Source organism: Artibeus jamaicensis, unplaced genomic scaffold (assembly GCF_021234435.1).
Source record: "Artibeus jamaicensis isolate MK-2021 breed Jamaican fruit bat unplaced genomic scaffold, CSHL_Jam_final contig_585, whole genome shotgun sequence".
Taxonomy (NCBI): Eukaryota; Metazoa; Chordata; class Mammalia; order Chiroptera; family Phyllostomidae; genus Artibeus; species Artibeus jamaicensis.
In genome coordinates, this window is record NW_026521894.1 from 19909416 (window position 1) to 19932716 (window position 23301).

General features: G+C 36.3%; 1 protein-coding gene across 12 annotated transcripts in view; it reads left to right on the forward strand.

Annotated features, from left to right (window-relative positions):
* Positions 1 to 23301, forward strand: part of YAP1 (Yes1 associated transcriptional regulator) — a 116373-nt gene that overhangs the window by 70580 nt on the left and 22492 nt on the right. For 4 of the 12 annotated variants that reach the window (XM_053670415.1, XM_053670419.1, XM_053670417.1 and 1 more), the window contains exon 4: positions 8664 to 8783. The exons of 4 other annotated variants lie outside the window; for them this stretch is intronic. In XM_053670415.1, coding sequence (XP_053526390.1) covers positions 8664 to 8783 — 120 coding nt within the window. The remainder of the gene's footprint in view (positions 1 to 8663; positions 8784 to 23301) is intronic. 4 more of the 12 variants (XM_053670416.1, XM_053670420.1, XM_053670418.1 and 1 more) reach the window with 1 other exon arrangement.

Sequence of the window (23301 nt, forward strand, 5' to 3'; positions counted from 1 at the left end):
CGGGATTCCAACCTAAGCCTTCAGATATGTAGGTCAGAGTTTCATCTTAATCCACTACACTGTTCATTGTGGTCTACGCAGTTTGGCAGAAGAATCTTCTGGTTAGTTACCTGTAAGACAGAGGAGAACACCTGGACTGGAGGGTAGGGGGAGAAAGGAGCTTGCCATCACTCTGAAGCAGATAGGTCTGTACACAAAAACGAAACCTCCTGAGCGTTAGGTTTAGAGCTGCATGCTTTAAGTCAGTTTCCACCTTGAGAATAAAACTATGGAAACCAAAAGAGAAATCCTATTTCTGTTACCAAGACTTGATTTAATAAATTGCTTTTTCTTAAGTAAATGTGTTTATACACACTTGTCCCATGTTTAGCTTATTGAAGCCACAAAAAGGTTAGTGACAATAATATTTAATATTTGTTGTACATGGCAACATTTTCCATTGTGTCTACCTAAAAATTTTAGTAGTGTGGGCAGAACTTTATAAGGAATTGTTTGGGCTTACAAGGTCAAGCATATGAATTTTAGATGTTTACATTTATGGAAGACTCCTTTGTAAACAAAACTGCAGACGATTCAGGGGTGAATATATTTTAGTCCCTGTTTATTCTGACGAGCATAAGTCTGCAGATCAAAGTATATCACAAATGGACTAGGTGGTAATTTCTAATGTTGCCATTTTGTCCTTAGCAACCTTGAAAGAATGAACATTCCCATTGTTGAAATAAAGAACTCTTTTTCTCCTTTCCACAGCAGAACGATAAATTCTTCTCATATCACTACCTGGTCTGTATTTAACTCAATAGCCAGGTCCTCTGTAGCCTGGCATTACACAGCACTGTGTGGGCCCTGAAAGCACTCACCACTGCCATTCATACTCCTCCTCCTTCTCTCCTCTCTAGGGCTTCCCTGAAGGAACTCTTCTAACCCAGCCTCCCTGCTCTGCCAACTTCCTGAAGAGGGCTTTGCCTACAGTTTCCTCTCCTATGCATCAAGTATTTTCTCTTTGGTAAGATGATTCCATCACACAAGTAATTTAGTAATTCATTCCATGTCAGTACCCCCAGCTGCTTGTATCTGTAGAGGAACAGATACAAGACAATCTGCAGTGAGCATCCAAAAAAAATCAAAACAAGTGCAGTTTCAATAGATAGATGTGAAAGAGACATACTAGTAGGATAGGGTTGAGAAAAGCTTCACAAAGATACAGTGTGAGAATAGAGTAGAATTTCAGTGTGTAAAAACAGTGGAGGCTAGGAGGAGACGATGTAGGGGGTGGGGAGCATTGGGGATGTCTGTGGCGGTAAAAAGTCCATGACACTGCTAAATACAGGCAGACCTCCAACCGAAGTACTCTGTGTTCGGTTCCATACCACAGTGAAGTGTGTTGCAGTGAAGTGAGTCCTGATCTCTTTGCTGGTGGAGGGTCTTGCCTTCAGTCTATGAAAAGCATATCTGAAGTGCAATAAAGCGAAGCACAGTAAAGTGAGGTATGCCTGTGCTGGCAGGAATGAACAAGCCATGCAGCTGGGGGTACTGACATGGAATGAATTACTAAATTACTTGTGTGATGGAATCATCTTACCAAAGAGAAAGTACTTGATGCACAGGAGAGGAAACTGTAGGCAAAGCCCTCTTCAGGAAGTTAGCAGAGCAGGGAGGCTGGGTTAGAAGAGTTCCTTCAGGGAAGCCCTAGAGAGGAGAGAAAGAGGAGGAGTATGAATGGTAGTGGTGAGTGCTTTCAGGGCCCACACAGTGCTGTGTAATGCCTGGCTATAGAGGACCTTGAATAAATAACCCAATAAAAATTTGAGGAATTTTCCTGTGGGCTTCGGAGACCCCTGAGCCGGAGAGCTACTTTTCAAAGGAGGGAATGCAAGATGATCTTGGGGCATATATGGTGTTTAATGTAGCAGTTGGCTAATACTGGTTTGGGGGCTACTGTAAAACTTAGTCATGGAACTGTGCAAGTTTTAAGACACTGTTATTTACAGTATATAGTACGTAAGAGCATGGGTTCTGAAGAGCTAGAACTGTCTGGGTTTGAATCCCAGCTCTGCCACTGACTACTCTTGGCTAAGTGATTTTGGGCAGCTTTTCTGTGCCTTAGTTTTCTCATCTGTATAAAGTGAGGTTAACAGCAGTATCCATGCCATGGGGCTATTAATTAAGTTAATATTTACTTATGAAGAACTTCAAACAATAACAGTTTGTGATACATCATAAATACAACAGACCAGATTTTAAAAAAAAACTGAAACTGATCAGAATTAGATACCTTTAAAGGATCATTGCATCTATTTTTCCTGTTCCTCTTATATTCTGAGGAACTACTTATTCATAATCCTGTATTTGAAATACTCATCAGAGTGTGTTTAGTAAGCTTTCAGTGTCCTGGGGGGGTGACTTCTTTATTTCTGAATTGTGGGGCAAGTGAGAGGGAGAGGTTGATCATCTAACTTGTGGTGTAATCAAGACTTTCTTGTTTGATTAGATTTGCAGATGGTTTGTTAGTCATTGCTAATGCAAGAGGATCCTTAGGCAAGAGCAGGAAGTTGATGTTGAGTCACCTTCAATGTTATGACATGGAGTATTTTGTTTGTTTTTAAAATATTGCAGGAAGTTAGTATTTGCTGTAATAGATAAGTTATCATTCAACCAGCAGTAGTAAATCCTACATAAAAATCTATTTCCCCCAAGGATAGATAATTCTCATTTATGAATTATTTTAGTTACAGCCTACTACTGTCTTCTTGCTTATCCTAATTCTATCTTACCCTTTTCCATCTCATTGAAATGCTGACTTCTTTCTTACTGCCATCTTGATTCAGGGCCTCTGTTTTATCTCCTCTTCTTTCCCAAAAAGACTTTAGTGTGATGGTCAAGCATGATATTTCAGCTTTGAAAAACTCCCATATCTTTCCCGTGTCTGAAGTCCTACGTTTAGTGCATGTAAATGTGATCTGGGGTGAAAATGTTTATTGCCCGCTTGACTTGACCATGAGTTTGGAGAAATTGGTATAACCCTTTAGTCTTGGCAGTCCCTTTTAGGCCTTACCCATTCAACCCTATGTTGTTTGAAATGATGGGAAGTTTTCTTTTCTGTTTGAATCTGGATAAAATCAAAGTAGACCACAATAGCTCGTTCTTTGCTTATCTGTCCCCTCCATACCAGCCTCCTCAATCTCACCTGACTGGAATGCTCATGCCCCAGATCATCACATGCGCAGACTTGGGTTCTTGTTGGCATCTCCTCAGCTTTAACATTGCATTCTCAGTACTGCCATTCTTGGGCCACATGCCTTTTTTAAAAATTCTCATCCAAGGATATGTTTATTGATTAGAGAGAGAGAGGTCAATATGAGAAACATCAACTGGTTGCCTCTACATGCACCCTGATGGGGGATCGAACCCGCAACCTTTTGGTGTATGGAACAGTGCTCCAACCAACTAAGCTACCTGGCCAGAGCTTGGTCCACTTTTCTAAAGACCCTTTCTCCCCGCCCCACCCCTCCACCATTCATGCTGCTTTTCCTCCCTTTGCACTGTACTTATTAGCCAATATTGTATTGTGCGTATCTGTTTGTCTTACTCACTAGAACTTAAGTCTATGAAACAGGAACTAATTTGCTCATTGCTACCTCCAGGGCCTAAAATAGTGTCTGAATATAATAGGACCTCAATAAATGCTTCTCGAACAAAAGAATTTGCTACATCCAGCACCTTAAGTTTAAGTGCTATCAAATAATAGAGAAATTGAACCTACATGGAAAGAAGAAAACAGTATTTTTTTCTCAAACATAAATAAAGGATTTTAATTGAATTTCATTTTGATTTCATTAATTTCAGTCAACATTTATTCCCACCCTTTCTGAGAGTAGTAGGCACTCTTTTAGACAGTAAAATAGAAAAATATGTAATAATATACACTGATGTTCAGGTATTTCACAGTCTAGCCTGGAAGAAAACACACACTAAGTTAGAGTTAAAAAGCAGTTCTGTACCAGCTAAAGAATTCTAAGTTGGTATTTTAGGTCAGTGATTCTCAGGGTGAGTTAAATTAGAAATTTTAAGTGTGGGATGTCTGTTTTAACAAACCCTCCATAAGATTTTTATGCATACTGAAGTTTGAGCACCACTGTTGAGATCATGTTTTGTAAATAAAATGTTGCTATTTACATTTTCTTCATTTATATACTCCATATTGGAGAAATTATAATATTTATGAAACACTAAAATCAGAATACATTGAACTCAAAGGCATCCATCCCTGTAGTCTCCTCTTATAAACTTAGTTTTAGGGGAAGTCCAGATTTCCTTTCTTCCTTGAACTTACCGACCTCACTCCATTCTCACTCTGGCTCATACAGATGCTCAAATCAAACTTTCAGTAGCTGTGCAACTTGATGATTCAGAAACTGTATCAGTCTTGCTTTCTCTACTATTCATGGCTATTCAACAGTTAGCTTAGTTTAACATGTTTACTTAGTATTAAGTCATTGAATTTCTTCTAAGGACCATTTAAATTACAAATTTTTTTCCCAGTGAACAAAGCCCAAATCTATATTGTTTTATTTAATTCACATATGGATTGAAGATTCTTTTTAGTTTTCTTTTTTCTAATACTAAAGATACAGTTGTGGTTCAAAACTGTTAAAAAGTAATCTTTCCTTATCTGTTCCTTTGCCTTTGATGCATACCTTTCTTTTTATATAAAGAAACATCCCATTTTGGGCCATTTCTTTCCATATTAGCATTGTACCGATATGGGCAAAAGCAGGCATACTATTGTGAGTACGTGAAATAGTTTAGTCTGGTATTATTATTAATTATTACATTTTACTTTTATTACAACTCTAAACCTATTTTTGACCACCCCATTTTTCTTACCAGAATGTTAAATGAAAGACATAAATGAATATATAAAGCATTCTTTTCTGTTAGCGTATGGAGTTTGCTATAAATTTGAGTGCTTAATCAACTTAATTATATGGTAATTATTCTATTTCATGTGCACATTATATAATATTTTTAATTAAAAACATGGTGAGAAAATAGGCAGCCCTGCTACACTGTTTATTTGCACTGGGCATGTCTCTTTTATATCTTTATTCCTAAAATTAGCACATTTAGAGGTTTGTTTTTGATTGTTTATGGGCTATAAGAACACTGTTGGTGAAAAGGTTTCCGAATTTAATTTTTGAGGTCTACTGTTTTTAGTGAAATACTAAGTACTTAGTGATTTACGTATGATAAATACCTGATATATGACTTACATGATAAATACTTAATGATTTAAACTCATGTATAAAGAGGTAGAGGTACTCTTCCAATTTGAATTTAGTGTACGGAAACACTTGCATAAGTTTGGGGGAATGTATTTGTACCTTTGTGAAGCAGCATATAGTATAGTTGAAAATCAGAAGATCTGAATTCAAACTGTCTGAGTTCAAATCTTCCCTCTACCTTGGGCAAGTTGCCTTTCTGAATGTCCCTGTGTTTCATTTGTATGATGAGGATAAGAACAGTGCATCACAGTACATCTCTACATCAGTCGAGATGTGATGATGTCACCACAGTGTGATGATGATACTACTGGAGCCAGTAGTGGTAGAGGTACCGCAGGGGTGGCGCCTTGCATGATTATGTGTGACAGTAAAAAAAAAAGTTAGAAACAACTCTGCTATCCAACACTGGAAAAGGGGATGAATGGATTCTAATATATCCATACCATAAGATCTATGAAGCCATTAAAGAGAATGCGAGACCTGTATCAATTGAATAAAGCAAGTGTGTGGCGCAAGTAGAACGTGACATCAGTGGGTGTGCATATGTTGTGGAATGTGCACACGAAAAATCCGGAACCTGTCATCACAAAACTGAAGCTGTTTTGTTTTTCACCTGGGGATAGGGGAAATTTTTGCTTACTTCATTATGTATTTCTGCAATTTTTAACATTTTTTTCCATTTTAAATAAACTAAAAATGAGTACATTGGTGAGCACAAAGTTTAAGGTGTTAAAGGCACTAGGTTAATAACATTCACATATTCTGTTTATAAACATTAATTGAAAATAATATACATACTACATGATTTTAGGCTCATTTCTAGAAAGTTCAAAGTGTTAAAGGGCTGGGCATTTATTCTTCTATTAAATATGTATTGGGCAATTTCTCAGATATGAGCCTACAAATTAAAATATGAGTGACTTGGTCATTGCCAGGCATGTAAACAAGTAACTTCAGCTCTATCTGTTAAATGTTAATATGAAGTAGAAGAGGAAACTGATTGTTTTATGTGAGGTAACCAGGGAAAAGACTGAATGAAAAGGTGACGTCTAGGCAGAATGTGATAACAGGAACAGCAGGCACAAAGAGGTGACATAATTTGGGGGGAAATTGGATTGGGGGGGATTGGGTGTATGGAGAAGACTTATTAAGAAAAATGAGTCCTGCTGGCATTTACCTTTTGATGGTATAGACGAAGGGAAATGTTTTTAAAGGCAATGAGTGACATGTAAATGTTGATTAGCTAATATGGTAAGGAGGAAACCCTGGTGGTGTTTGTTAGAAGGCACTTGGATGGGGGGAGGAGATGAGAAGTCAGGCACCAGGGAAAGGAGCTGGTAGCTAGTGATGGCTGAGCTCTTAAGAGAGGGACTGGACTGATCAGTCAGAGAGAATGTAAGTGAGATTGGTGAGCAGATAGGTAAGGTTAGTTTATATTCAAGATACCACTCTTGGTTCTAACTCAGACAGTTAAGGTGCAGAGTGATACTGTTGTATTTTTGTTTGTTTAAAGTAGGGAATCCATGCACTTGAGCAGAGTTAGCCACTATAATGATGTCTGTTGGGGTTGTTGAGTTGAGGCTTCCAAAGGCATCCCGTGACTTCTATTGACTTATTCGTCAGTGTATCTTAGGAACTTAGAATTTTAGTTACTTGTTTTTCAAAAGCATTTTACATTTGAGCCATCTTCTTAAGGGTAGTAACAACCATTAGTAGTTAGTTTTGGAGGTTCTACCTTCCTGGTGGGGAAAGGGATCCCAAAATGATAGTGAAAGCTGCTGAGCAAAGTGGTTTGATTTATATGTTTGCTTCCATTCACCTATTAGTAAACATAGGATCTCTTACAGTGAGTTTCAACCCTGGGCATGGTTCGCATTGTGTACACAACTGCACATCCAGGACTGGAGGGGGTGGTCTTCCCCCAGTGGCTTCTCTAGAATTTCACGTGTCTGTCTGCGTTACCTAACAGCATGTTGCCACCCCCTCCACCCTCTCCTCAAAGCAGCCCTTCAATAATAGTCTAGTAGCAAATGAATCTGTTCTGATACAAATGGAACTAGCCTAGAATTAGAGCTTTGGGTCCCATTGGGCTTGTGTGAATGATCTGTTTAACCAAAGTTACTTATTCAGCATCACTCACAAGACTCTCTTGGACTGCCAATATAGAAAGAAGGAACTTGTTCTGTTTTTGCCGAAGAAGCATACCCGCTTTCTTGTCTTAGATGTGGGACATGAATAAAAACAAATGTAGTCATATAATGAACAAAGGCTCATCACTTTAACACTAATCAGCTTTGTGAGGTTGTACCAGACTAAACCCCTCTGTGCCTCAGTTTCCTCATTAAAATTGAGATAAGACTGCTGTTTATGTCATTGGTTGTTGTAAGGATTAAATGAGTTAATGTATTCAATATACTTAGAACAGTGACTGGCACACAGGAAGCACTCAACTCATGTTAGTCTGCAGATGAAAAAGTTTTAAGGATTTACTCAGACTCTTATTTCCAATTTGTATTTGCCTCTCCTGACTTGGTGGGAATGGGAAATGGGGCAGGGGTTGGGATGCTGAGGAAGAAGAGGAATTGACAAGGAATGTGCTCCAATTCAGTAATTTATTCTTGGTCTCTCTTTTTGTAGCTGTTACCTCCCATAGGCAATTGTCTAGCTTCCATACCCTCATAAAGATGTAATAATCTTTTTACACTTGCTGTGTACAGTATGTTCTTTAGTCCTGTCTCTCAGATGTTGTTTGCTCCCTTCACAGCTCCGCCCCCCTCCAGAAGTTTGCCTTCCCATCAATTTCAGCACTTACCTGCCCCCTTTCAAAACTCTGACAAACTTAAACTCCCAGCCACAGCTTCTACCTTCTAGCAATTTTGGGGCTACTTAAAAAAAAACTTTTCTTGAGCTATAGTTTTCTCTATTGTAGTTTTCTTGGTGTGAACCTGTCACATAAATAATGGAAATAAATGGAGCTTGGCAGGCTTAGTTACAGTGTGCTTTATATTTAACAATGTTTATGACACTGTAGATGTTCTGAAAACACTCAATTGTATTCCTTAGTAAAGAACCTTGGATTCCCTAGGAAGGTAGTGTCACAAAACTGGATTTAGGGGAAGAGGGGGGTGACTGAACTGTAGCATTTCATGTCTTGTACTAACAGTAATAATTATTTAGGTCATGACTTCCAAAAGGATTTTTTTAATCTGACTTTTTCCCTCTGTATCGTTGGTATATAGGTTTACCTTTCTTCTCTGAATTTGTTTTAATGAATTGTTTTATGTCAAGATGTATTTTCTTATTAAATTAGTATCCCTGCCACTTTTTTAGATGCACGAAATAAAAACCAACCGTGATTTTTTTTTCCTATATTTATAGGTCCTCTTCCTGATGGATGGGAACAAGCCATGACTCAGGATGGAGAAATTTACTATATAAACCATAAGAACAAGACCACCTCTTGGCTAGACCCAAGGCTTGACCCTCGTTTTGGTAAAGGTTCATCTCAAAACCTTCCTAGATATTTTTGATTACTATTTTTTGTACGTGAATTTGAGAAGTTATATTTAAATAAAATTGCATTGCTTTATAGTATTAAAAAATGACTGCCCACTCAACTTTTCCAGAACTGTTTTTATACCTTTTACTTTAAACCTGAGAAATTTCAGGTTTAAATCAGCTGTTTCACTTAGATTCTTTGGGATGGGATTGAGGGAGTGTTGTGGTGCTTCACTAGGCAGAATCAGTGTGCCTTTCACATTTTGGGGAGACACAGTAATTTCTTTAAAATGATCTTTCTAGCTCCAATAATAATCAGGCTGTCTTGCTGCATCTAAAACCTGGGATACCAGCTTTTGTTAGTGACCTGATGTCTGTCTGTGCTTAATTTCAGAGAGCAATGAGTGACTGTCTTGTGGCCTGGCTATTGGAGTGTTTCCAAACCTAAATGGGGGTGGGGGCTGTCACCTAGAAGTAAGACCAGTGACAGCATTTGTTTTTCCTACTCTCTTGGGGTTTTTTTTTTGTTTGTTAGTTTTTTGGTGTTTTTTTTTTTAATAAAGGTTCTTTTCTTTGTTTTACATTTAGGAAATAAAAAGCAAGGCCATATTCCTCTCCAAATCACATGATTAAGGTCACCAGTTTGCACAAAAGAATATTTCCCTCCCAAATGTGCACAATAGTGTACAAACCCTTTAATGCCTTTTCATCCAATTTTTTTTTTCACTGTTTTCAGTTTGTTCAGTTAGGTTTCTGAGATATTTTTCCAAAGCCATGGAAAAATGACTCTAAAAAGGAGCAGATCATTGTGGTTTCAAAGTTTTCTTCTTGGACTGAAGGCAGCTAAATGAAAACAATGTGCAGATCACTGAGTAGGTCAGACTGAGGGGACAGGGAACCTTTGAAGTTTTACAGGGGTTGACCTAACAACAACTGTGGGGCCCTTACGGGAAAGAGGAATTAACTCTGTGAAGGCCATCAAAACACAGTCCTGAGGTGGGGCTGGGAGAAGCAAACTACCCAGAGCTGGTGGGGAAAATAACTTTCCTGTCAGGAACATTATGAACAGTTCTCCTGTGTCTTTATGTACCTTTAAATAACCCCAACATTTGGGTTGGCCAGCTCTATGGATTGTACCCCTTATTCAAGTGAAGTCAAAGGTGGGATCAGGGCAGAGACTGTCATTTTGACAGATATCCGGCTTGGCTTAAATGCTCCCTTTTGAGCTTCAAGACCTATTTAGGTGTTAAAAAAGTTAGGTGGCATGTTAATAATTTGCAACTTCAGATTCTATTTAATACTTGAATAAGTCCTTGTGGTTGAAACAGGAAACCAAGTAAGGTAGAGAATTTAATAAATGTTGCCATTTGTATGGACTGGAACGATAACAGCCGTGTTTCCTTAAATCATCTTTAACGAATTCAACTTGTCCACATTTTGGAAACTTTAAAATGGTACTGTGGTTTTTTTTACCCCCCACCCCCTACATAAGGTTATGAAAGATGACGATTAACTCTTAGTTAACTGCAGAATCAGGAATTGGAACAAAGCTGATTTTTTTTTGTTCTTACAATATTTTCAGTTACAGCGGTGAAATAAAACAGCCTGGCTGTGAGCTTCAGTAGATTCATTAATTACACCCACAGCTTGTTCCTTTGTTTTAAATCAGAGAACATACCAAAAAAAAAGTTCTTTCTCTCTACCTTCAACACATATGTACACACAAACATACAATTAGATACGCCAAAAAAAAGTTTTATAAAATTCTCTTACTGCCTTTAGATTCCCTTTTGGGCCTACAGTGTATGTGTATTCCAGACAGGCTTGACAACATGCCAAACTTTTTATTTTGTAGCCCGACTTTTAATCTGTTCCAGACCTTTTCAGTCAGAGAGCTCAAGTGTAACTAAGGGGGGGAGCAGAAAAGAAAAAAAGTGTGGGTTTCTCTGATCTAGAGTGACAGCAAATAGAGACGAGCTGTTAGCTGCTGAATTTGAAGGCGTTTTCCTTAAAATCTACAGTTCTATAGCGGATTGTGTTTTATCTCTGCCAAAAAAATATACACTATCCCCTTTCTGACCTTTTGAGCCACGCAGACACAACCAAGTTGTAGGTTAGTGCTTTCATGGTTTTGAATTTGCTTTCCTATATACTCCAAATCTATATTAAAATATTTACCAAATCTTGGCTTAAATCAAGCTGATCTGTGTCTTTTAACATTTTAGAATGGATGTACACCTCTGTGTAAGCTTAACTTTTATCACTCAGCTCCTTCAAACACCACTCTCTTTTATATTTCTGTTCTTTATCAGATGTTTTAGATTACATTTAGAACAGTTTCTCACTTCTTCACCTCCCACAGGAAGTTAACAGATTACCCATATAATTTTAGGAAATTAAATAGAAACTTGTGAATTGGTTCTTTTTTGTCTGATTTTCTTGTTCTTTAACATTTAAAAACAGTATATCTTTGACACTGATATTATTTTAGTGAATTGATTTGTAATTGGTAACAAATCATGAAGTAACATGGCAATAAGGACTCATTGATATTTATTGGCTTTGGAAAAAGGAGGACTTTTATTTGCTTGTTTTTATGAAATCATTAGGAATGTTTTTTTAACTTGCATTAAAGAAAATTGATGCTTGAGTATTATATGGGCCATTGAATTATTTCATATAAACATTCTTTTTTCTGAGAGATTTTATACTTGTAAACATGGAGTCTCAGGTTTAAACATTTCTTTGTACATTGTAGAAAAATTGTTTTATATGATGCATTCATATGAATATTTTCCCATGAAAGTCGTAATGAAAACGCACAAAAAGTATAATTCCTTTTTTTAGAATGAAAGATCTACTCCAACGTCAATGAACTGATCTTTAATATATAATGCTATTTATTGCTCCTATTGTTTATATAAAGGACATTAAATAGTGTTAGCAATCTATGTTTCTGGAAATAAGTGCTGAAAACATCACTGGGATAGACATTTTTAGTGTAAATAAAATATTGGAACCAGAGATTTGGGCTAAAAAATATATCAATGAACAATCTAGTATGACAAAAACAAAATATCCTTTAATTCCTAACAACAATTTTGTTTCTAGAAATTCTTTTCATAGGCATGTCAAAGGTGATTAAAATCAAGATGTTGATGTTGGTTCGTTGTTTCAGTTTCCCAAAACTTACCTGTGTGTGTGTTGTGTTGTGTGTGTATGTGTGTGTGTGTGTGAGTGATATAATTTCCTAAAGTATTAATAAAATTGAAAGAATATGTATATATATTTGTATATAATTTAAGTCCTAAAGCCAAAAGTTTATTCAGCCTATATTATCAAAGTTAAATACTTTGTATCGATAGAGGTTTATTAAAATTTATAACTATTTAGACATTCATTAACCTTTTCCGTTTAAGACCAAATATTTCTGATAGCTGTTATAAGTAATATTTTACTTCTGATGGAAGTTCACCTAATGACCAATTAAATACTTAAGTCTGTTCTATTAGAGATGGAATAAAACCTCTAGAAGCTGTGGGATCTAAACTTGTGACCCATTTAATGGGGTCTTGGGTAGATAGAATGTCAACATCTCATCTTTTGAATTTTACTGAGTTTCTTAATATCTGTGCATTAAAAATGAATTTTGTGGGTTTTGTTTTGTTTTGTTTTTACCCTCTTACAATCCTCCCTGGCTAACCTAAATTGTCAGTATTTGGTTGTGGGCTCTATATTATTTACCACTTACGATAGGGGAGGTAAAGATGTTTTAGGTAAGGAGAGCTGTTGCTAACTAAAAATTTTTTACAGAACAACATCACAAAATTGGCCCTGAAAAAGAATTTATAATTTCTCTAATCAACATTTTTCAAAAGAGGAGGGGTGTGTTCTGAGCACTGCGGGACAAACAGCATCCCTGGCTCTTGCCCACTAAGTGCCATAGTGCCAGCCCATCATTGTGACTCCACAAATCAACAATATGTGGTTTTTTTTAATGCTGGGAGAAGTAGAGGATACTGCTCCCCAATCTGAGCTCCTTTAAGATCCAGGGAAATTGTGACCAATCCAAAGTTATATAGTTAAGTGACAGAACTAAAATCTGAACATGTTTTGACACCTAGAAATTTTAAGAAATTTACATTAAATTTAGTTAATCTTTCAGAAATACAGCCAATTCACCAGTACTGATACATGGCAATTTCAGAGGGAAGAAGACAACAGTGGTTAATGCATTTACTCCCTCTTTGCTATATCGTGACTCATCTTGAGGAAATTACTGAAAGGTAATGAGCTCCCAGTTATAGAAGAAAACTACAAGGTATATGATTGGAGCAGACTGCACAGCCATGTAGATGAATTATCATGCTTCGCCTCAATCATTTTGTTAGGAGATTATCTTTTAACCTCTCCCTCGACTGCAAGCTTACCACAGTATAAACACTTTGTTCTATTCAAAGAAAGTTATAATGACCAGAAAGTTTGTATTCCTTTATTACCCAGATGTGTACTGTCCTTCAAATTTGTGGATACAGTTCTAATCCCAGAAGCATTCTTTTCTAACTATGGTTTCTCCCTTTTTTTTTTAATGTATTAAAAGTTCTGAGTGCTTTACCAGTTCACTCTTCTTCTGGATGTCTTTCATTGTAGTATTTTACATGTATATTATCCAGTGAGAAAAATAGTTATGGCATTGCTTTGACCTGGCACTTTATTTTATGTACCCTCCAAAAACCCATTTTGAACATCTACAGTAGAAGTTAGCTAACATCCTGTTTTCTACATGGTAGTTATATACAGTGAGGGGCAAAAGTAGGTTTACAGTAGTAAGTACCCAAAACTGTTTATTCTTATATTATTTGTTAATTATTGCATTGTTTTCCATATAGATAGCTGTAAACCTACTTTTGCTCCACCTTGTAATGTACTGCCTTCAAAAGAATTAAATCACCATGTAGAAAAATTTACCTACTCAGCTGAGAGTTAAGAGACTCGAGTTCTCCTGGTAATGAGTTTGTTCAGAAAGATGTCTGACTTCTCCTGACTTAATTGTTCTCTTCTGTAAAATGTGACTGTATCCTACTGGATGCTTTAAGAATATTTCCAGTCCTTAATTAAATACAGTACACTAGATTATGAATTCATCACTGAGTTTGGACCCTTGCTTGAGGTTACTTCTAAATAGCCTTACGGATTTGAGTTCATTGAACTATTTATTGTACCATTTTAAGTTTAGTTTTTGGTGCTCTGGTCACAGCTGGGAATTACTTTTGAAGGGGAGGCAGGCAAATCTTTCAACCTTTAATCTAAAGATAAGCCTTATCACATGGTGAGTATGCCCTGGCAAACAAAACTGAGGGGGGGATGGGCAGTGCTGGGTGGAATAGTTAAGTTTTGTCTACAGTCTGAAACTCTTGGAAGCATATAGGAATTTAAACATGCTTATATTAGCAGGGCTCAGCTTCACTGCCTTAAAGATGGTGCATTTTGGCATATTTTGTTTCTAAAATTTAAAGTTGCATAATGGAAAGCCTGGTGTAAGGTGATATGAGGTATAGTTCCAGGCTATGCACTTACTTGAAGCCTGATTTAAAACACACAGAGATTGTTTCTAATTGTTGCCCTTGTCCATTTTTTTGCTTTTAAAACAAGCACTTACTGAAATGAATATTTTATTGCATAAGATTATAGAATATCAAAATTAGTTTAATACTTGAGGTTTGCAGTTTTCTCCTTTTTTTATAAATCTATATTAAATTCAGGAGGATGGTGCTAAAATAGTTTATTGATCATAGTAAGCAATCTCTCCACTACTTGCCAAGGGTGAGTAGACGTGTTAAGGAAGTTAAGTTAGTATGTAGTTTCTACTTGACAATGAGTCGATTATGCAAATAATTGTATGGCAAAGAAATATTGTCTTTGTTTATAAAATTTATTCATACAGAATTTTTAAACTTGAAAGCTTAAGACCACCAAAGTCAGTGAATGATAATTTACATTAATGGTTTATTTGTGTTACTAAAACCTTAGTGTAATTTTCTTTTAAGAATTAGTTGCAAGTTATATTTGTATCAATTCTGCATCAATAGCAAGTATTTTATAAAGTGTGCTGAAGAAAAGAGCCATTTGGTGATGCCACTTTTGGTGCCAACCCAGAGATTCAGATACAAGAAGCAGAGAAAGCCGTTATCTAGACTTTCCAAGGAGTAAGTCAAATAGATTTCTGTTGAAGTGAATCAGAATGATTTAGAAAGGAGACTGGTTCATACTTTTTGTTTTGTTTTATATCATTTTGTTCTGCTACCCTGCTTGCTGAGGTCATTTTAGAACTCATTCTGGCCTTGCTTCAACTTGGAGATTCTCCTGTGCGTTACTAATAGTGTCCTACTAACTAGGGATAGAAACCATTTCAGTACTTTTTACTCATTCAACAAGTATTTGCGTGCCAGTTATGTACCACGCACTATACTGAACCCCATCAGGGAAGGGGTTGCAGGCTACTAGACAAATCATTACAAAGTGTGTTCAATACAGTGAAGGGGTAATAAACAAGGTGCCCATGAAAGAGAATAATGTGGGTTGGAGGAAACCTGCGTGAGCATCGGTGGCTAACGAATGCTGTTTTGAAGAGGGATGTTAAAGGATGAGAAAACGTCTGTCGTGTTTTTGACTGTATAAAAGAACCTTTTTTTTTTTTTTTTGCTTATTTGTAAAAATTAAGATATGCATCTCTTCTAAATGATAACTTCTGTGAAAGAACATTAATATTAATAGATAACATGTAATCATAAATAAAGCTATTATTAATAGAACTATTTACTCACTAACATGAATTCATGGTGGTAGGTTTATTTTAAAATACAATTCTTACTTTTCTCTTTAGACCAGTAGTCTTACTATCTGAACTTTCTCTCCAAACTAGACTTTAAACTTTATTTTCATGGTAGAGGAAAAAAAACATGGCTGTACTCTGGGGTCAGAAAGCTTGAAAGCTAGTTAGAATACTCTCTCCCTTCTCCTCCTCACCTCATTTAGCAACCCCAGAGTCTTGCCCCAAAATGCTTGATGAGGTGATGAGGAGAAAATGTTCTCCTGAGGTTTTTTTAAAGCTCCATCCATAATTGTATTGTTTGAAAAATACCATTTTAATGAATTTTCATGCCAGTCTTTTGACAGACAGTTGAATTTAAAAATTGACTGAAATAATGATGTTTTTGGTATTTCTCAACAGTTTAAAGATTTAAATATAGTTAAGTGGTCTCTAGGTTCTGTGACTTTAAGTGAAATGACCATAAGGAAATCACTTTTACCATAGGCTAACTAATGTAAACAGGAGTTAAGTTCCTACAGCATCTCATCAACATTAAAACAAAAGGACATTGGTTTTTTGAGGACCTGCTCTACTTTTAACTCGGTTTTTGAGCTCTGAAGTTGGTGCTTGGAAAGGGAGAGAAGTGCAAAGTGTGAGGGAGAGAGATTCCTTTGTTTGTGACAAGACTTAAAGTCATAGAGGAGCTGAACTGTTAGCACGTAATGCAAAGCAAAACAGTGAGATTCCTACCCCTCTATTCCCAGTAGAATGGCTAAAGCCAAAGAGATGATGACAAGTGTTTACTAGACTATGAAGAAGCTGGAATGCTCGTACATTGCTGGGAGGATTGAAAAAATGATGCAGCTACTTCAGAAGAGTTTGGCAGTTCCTCAAAATGTTAGAGAGGATACCATATGACCTAGCAAATTCCATTCCTAGATATATATGCAAAACCATTGCAAATATACACCTACACAAAAACCTGTATGTGGATGTTTAGAGCATCATTATTCATAATAGTCAAAACATAAAAATAACACAAATGTCCATCAGTTGCTAAATGGACTAACAAAATGTGGTATGCCCATATAATGGCATATTACTTGTCAGTAAATAGGAATGAAATGCTGATACCACAACAAGGATGAATCTTGAAAACATCATGCTGTTTGGAACAAGCCAGTCACACAAGGGCGTATATTGTTTGATTCCATTTATATGACGTATTCAGACCAGGCAGGCAACTCCGTAAGACAGAGTAATTGGTGGTTGCCAGAGATGGGGTGAGGGGCAATAGGCAGTGTCCTGCTAAGGATACGGGGTTTCATTTTAAGGTGATGAAATTGTTCAGAAATAAGATTAGTGGTGATGGTTACAGAGTTCTATAAATATGTATTTTACGGTTTGTGAACTATCTCAGTGAAACATTTTTTAAAAAATCATTCCTGACATGGCATTGTCAAGTGTTGGGAAACATCTTTTGCATATTAATAATAAAAAGATATAATCAGTCACTAGATTAGGACCCTAGTCTTTTGCTCCTCTTGTAAGAGGTTTTCAGTGTGAATAAAATAGTGTAAACTTTCACTGGAGAGCCATCACTTTATATTTAAATATGTATATAAGTCACGGAAATAGTAGATGATGCAGTTCCCTAGGTCATGTAGTAAACACTTCGCTAGCACAGGGTGGTTTGTGTTTTATGTTTACTATTTTAAGACTGATGATGGCCTATTTGTGTTTTTAGAAAAGCATTCATTTCTTTTAATATGTCTACTATTTTACAGTCTTTAGTACCCTTGTAGGTATGGGAAGAACCTAAAATTTGTTTTAAATGTTATGAACAAACTAATAGATCTGTTTTAGTATGTTAAAATGTAGTGTCTGAGACTTGATAACAAAGTGAAAAAGTGCTTTTATACATTGTGGGAGATTTGTTAAAAATAATGTTTCAAAAATTCCAAAATTATTTCTGGTTTTAAATTTATACTCAATTATTTCTGATTTAAATTTATACTTTATCTCTCAGGATTTAATTTCTCAAAGCTAAGGTTTGATTACCAGATCTATAGTTCATTGTACTATTTCAAAGTTGAGGTTACAAATTATGTAAATGTAAAAATTGTCTGAAGTTTCTCAACTCAGATGTTAGAATGAAATCTGGGGAGGGACCCGTGGAGATGACCTACTTTCTTTTAGAGAAGGTGGTCTCTTCTTTTTTCGTAATTGCCGAGTTGATGGCTGGCTACCATAAAGCTGTCAGGATTGATGTAAGTAAAACCTGAAACAGTTACTATTTCATAGTCCAGGCTGCTGGAACCCAAATTTTAAAACGTAGCATGTGAAATTTTTTAGATTCTGTCATATTTTAGGGATCTTTTTTCTCTTTGCCTTTTAGAAATTTTATTAAAACTGGAAACATTGATTTTCAGTAGTTGATCATGGAGGGGAAGAAGTTGGTAATGCTTTTCTTTTCTAACTGCCCTGCCCCCTTTCCCCGGGAAACAAAGCCTGTTTTGTTTCATGCCTGCTTGTGAGGTCTCTGCTGCACCCCATGTGGGTGCACTGCTCCGTGCTTTGTTTGAAATGCTTGAGATACTCAGAAGGTAAAGAACAGGATGCTTCTGGAGAGGGATAAATCCCAGTCAGTAGATAAACAAGGTTGTTAGAATTGGTCATCTACCCGGGAGCTCTTTATATGGAAACTGTGTAGCACTGCTCGTATCCATAGGTAACAGCATTTAAGTAAACACAACATTTAGGTCCTAAAATGTTCACCATTTATTAGCCAGACAGGCTGTTGCTGTTGCATATTTTGTGGGAATTTCTGTTCAGTTATGTAGAGTTGTTTTTTAATCTTTTGATATCCTGTTTTTACCTCTCCGTGGTTTGGAATAGTCAGATAAACCTAGATTTGCAAAAGACTTGACCAGTTTGGTGTGCGGGCAGCAGTGGTCACTGTCATTAGTGATGGCTGCTTGTGGTTTCTAATCCTAGGGAAAAGGTTAGGAAGCAGAGGATTTTCGCCTCTTTATTTTCATGCAACTTTATTATTGTCCAGTTAGCTTTCACGAGGAATATATATTTTATTAATTTGTTAAATGCTATAGTACTTAATAAAAATCCAAAGTGGAAAGCTGAGAATGTGTCTTAATAGATAAAATGTTTAACAGTGTATAGCTCTAGAATCTGTTTTGAAATCGGCCGTGTCTTACAATTCCAACACTGTTGAATTTACTAATGAGCTATTTCCTAGCAGTTACTTTTTTCAATTTTATTTATTTAATTTGGAACTGAAAACATTCTTTCCCCAATATAGGTGTTTACTCTAGGCCTCAATGGATGAGATGTTCAGTATATGTGGTGGATTCTCAGATCATCCCGTCAATTCGTATTTAATTCACATTATCAAACTTGACATAGCACAATGTGTACAAACATCTCTGTGGAAAATACATTGAGTGTCCTGGAATGCCAAGAACATATTTCATCAAAAGAGAAGGGTCCCTAAGGGGGTTGAGCTCAGGCTCAGTCTCCACCACCCATTTTTTTCCATTTAGATCGTATAGGACAGATAAGTGTACATATCTTTGTGAATCAGAGAATTCTTTGAAAGTGTGAGCAGCATGGTAAAGTGGGAGAAGGTTTAGGAGGGTATGGGAATTCAGGCCTCGATCATTATCTGTAAGAGTACTAATCTTAAAGTTTAAAAGGAACTATTCTGGAAAAGGGAGGACAGTAACATGGAATGGAGGAAACAGAATTCAATGAATTACTGAATTGGTGATGTTCATTAAGGCTGCTTGCCTCTACAGGACATGTTTTTCAAATCATACTACATGCCTGTTTGTACATTTAATAATGTTGGTGATAGGTAGATACAAGCAAGTTGTATTAAATGAGGTAGTTGATTGGTGCCTGGCAAATGTTAGCTCTCGTATATTTCAAGTTTTCCCTTTACATTCCCTTATAAAATACTAAGCTATAAGCCATAATTGTGAAAGTTTTAGCCATTTGTTCTTTGTAAAGACATTTCATAAATAAGTCTGACCTTGTTTTCCATGTAAGACATTAAGAAGGCTTTGAACAGTATGGAGTAGTGAGTCATTTTATGACATCTGCTCTTCCAGACAAAATATTTGAGAGAGATAACCAAAAAGACATAACTTAGAGTCATAATCTCTGTGGGTCAGAAAATAAAACCACACAAATCAGTGAGCAAGGGCAGGACTAGGGTCCTGCCAGGTTTAGGGGCCTTTCAGCTGCTGAGGACATCAGGCACTCAAAGTTCAGAACAAAGGAGGAAGTATAGAAATAGGCCCAGCTGTAAAAACCACGTCCAGAACTGACTGGCTATATCCTACTACAAAAGCAAGGGTTGACTGTGTGTCCAGTCACAGATTTCAAAAATCAGTATACAGACCACAGTCTTTTAACCACCGCACTAACATTAGATCCCAATAGTAAAAAGTTAGCTTGATAGATAGATAGATAGATAGATAGATAGATAGATAGATAGATAGATAGCCTTACCAGCTGTTAAAACATACAAGTTGCAATTAAAATTGTGGCATCAAGTATGAGAGTAGCTAGATTAATGACCAGGATAGAAAATTCAGAAAAAGAACAACCAAATATGGAAATTTAATCTGATAAAGATGATTGAAGGAAGGATATATGTTACATGAGCGGTGTCTGGAATCATGGATAGTTGTGAAGGTAAAGTTAGACCCATTCATGCCATACACCAGCATAAATTCTAAAGGGATTGAATTGCCAAATAAATGCATATACAGTGTATAAAATGGAGTCATTAGTTTTGAATTTCAAAATTGATGAATTCATTTGTCACATGGGAGTGAGGGAAACTATAGTTCAAATTTCAAAAAATATTGATAAATTTGACTTAAAAATAAATTAAATAAACTAAAAAGACAATAAGCTGAGGGAAATTGTTTTCAACTTATGTATGACAAAGGTTTTTTTAAATCCCTACTATATAAAGCTTTTAGTAACCCTATAGTAAAAGATGAAAAAAAAAACAAAACGCAAATGGGCCTTTAAAATGTGGAAGTTGACCAAATTCTTGTAATACTGGGTTGGCAAAAAAATTTGTTTGTTTTTTCTGTAAGTTGGCTCTAATAGCATTTAGTTGTCTTTAACTTCACTCAAAACAATTTTGTTAGATTGTATTGTGACAGCTGTCTTATCATTGTGCATTTCTTTAAAAACTTACCAAAATTGGTAAATTTTTTTGTAGCCATATTAATACTGAAAATGGAAGAAAATAAGCAACATTTTTGGTATATTAGCCTTTATTTCAAGAAAGATAAAAACACAACTGAAACGCAGAAAAAGATTTGTGCAGTGGATGGAGAAGGTGCAGTAACTGATCAAATGTGTCAAAAGTGCTTTACAAAGTTTGGTGCTGGAGATTTCTCACTGGACATGGCTTCATGGTTGGGTAGAGCAGTTAAAAGTGGATAGCAATCAAATTGAAACATGAATTGAGAACAACTGATGTTAAACCACGTGGGAGATAGCTAACATACTCAAAATGTCCTAGTCAGTAGTTATTGGTGAAAATGAAAAACATGTCTTATTTTACGGACAAAACTAATTTTTGGCCAACCCAATAAAACATAGCTAAATAAAATCATACTGCGGAACCATTTGTCATCATTCAGAATGGCAAAAATCCAGAAGTTTGGCAAGGTTTGATGAATCAAGAGGCACTCTTCATATATTTCTGGTAGGGACACAAGAAAGTAAAACTCCTCTGTATGTGTGGGAAGGAGCAGGTGGTTTGGCAATGTTAATTAGCTTTAGCTATTAACTCAGCAGTCTCTCTAATTTAGGACTGTATCCTGAAGATACAGTAGCAAAAATATGAAATTATGTATGTATGAACTTCTGTTTGGTGCTGTTTAGTGATGGTATAAACCTAATGGAATACTTACTAATCAGCTATTTTAAAAAAGAAAATGATGGAAACCTCTATATACATACAGCTTTGGAGTAACCTCACAAATACATCACTAGATAGGAAAAGGTGAAGTGGAATAAAGTATTCATAGAATACTACAGTTTATCTAAGAAGTGTCTGTGTTTACTTAGATTTTTAAAAATAGAATAAACGAAATGGTAAATTACCTCTTGAGGGTGGGAGGATGGTGGGTGGGAAATTAAGTCTCTAAAATTCAAAAGCAAAATGTCACAAGTAAACAATACAGTGAGTTGGTGACTGAATCATGCAGAGAATTATTTCAGGTAACTTTTAACTAGAGTGATTTGACTGTGTACATCTAATGAATTAAGGACCAAAAAAATGACCCCCAAAGTCAAAAACTTTCTGAAAACTCAGTAGGTTGAATTGAATTAAGGCATCTGAGAGAGGTCGATCTGTAATTTTTCTTCTAGTATACTTGGTTCTTATTGATACCATGCTGGACTCAGAAGAGTTTGTCAGTCTAAAGGGAAATTGGTTGGATTTCTATATTGTCATATCTTAAATAGCTACATTTCTGCCTCAGTGAATACTCAGAAACATTTTAGTGGTTTTTCAGCACAAATTTTGTGCCAGACCCTGTTCTAGGCATTGAGGATATATGTGATTAGAATATTCTTCCTACCCTCCTGTAGTGCTTCAGTCCAAGAGAGTATAGAAATTTATAAATAAAAAATAATTGTTAGATGCGAAATGTCAGTAGACAAACTAGAAAAGTCTGGAGGATAGATAATTCTTAATGTTCGTAATGGACTCTGGGAAAAGCTGGAGAAGTTGCTTAAGTAAACTAAAAATTCTCCACGAAAAATTAGCATGCCCTGGCTGCGTGGCTCAGCTGGTAGGAGCATCGTTACCATGCACCGAAAGGTTGTGGGTCTGGTCCCTGATCAGGACACATGTGGAAAGCAACCAATCGATGTTTCTCTCTTCCTCTCCCCCCTTCCCCACTCTCTCCCTCTTCCCCTTTGTCTCTCCCTCCCCTCTCTTTAAAATCAGTACCTCAAGTGAGGTTTTAAAAAAATAAAGTTAGCATTTACCAAGGGTCTCTGTGGAACAGAAGAGGGTGTATGAAAAATCACCACAAGGAGTTCACTCTGTGACTGGAAGGTCACTAAGTCACAAGATTTGCAGTGTATGCTATTTCAGATTTTGGTACTAAGGTTCATGAGACAGTTTTGTGACTTTCCTTTCTTCTAATGTCCTTAAGGTAATAGGATTGTACTAGCCTCATAAAAATATTGTGGAGTATTCCTTGTTTGCTATTCTCTGGAAAAGGTTAAGATTGGTATTATTTCTTCCTTGAATATTTATGAAGTTGTTTGGGCCTGAAGTTTTCTTCCATCAGGATGCATTAAACACTTCAGAGAGATAGTGACCCAACATTGGACCTTAAAAAATTGAATGTCTGAAAATGTGATACACATATCATTCTTAACATTTTCATACAATAAAGCTTCCATCTGCTTGTTGAGGTTACCACAATCCACTTTGATCACTGTTGCGTCAGTGACCAAAATTCCCTAGTATAAGAATCCAGTCCATTTCTAATTGTCAAACGGTCTAATTTAGGTTCAACTGAAAAAATAGGGACTACCTGGTCTGTATGGGGGTCTTGTGTTGAATGAGACAGATCTCTGTCATCCAGTGTTTGTAGGATTATTTTATTAGTAGTATGCATCCGGTCATTGTAATCTACTTCC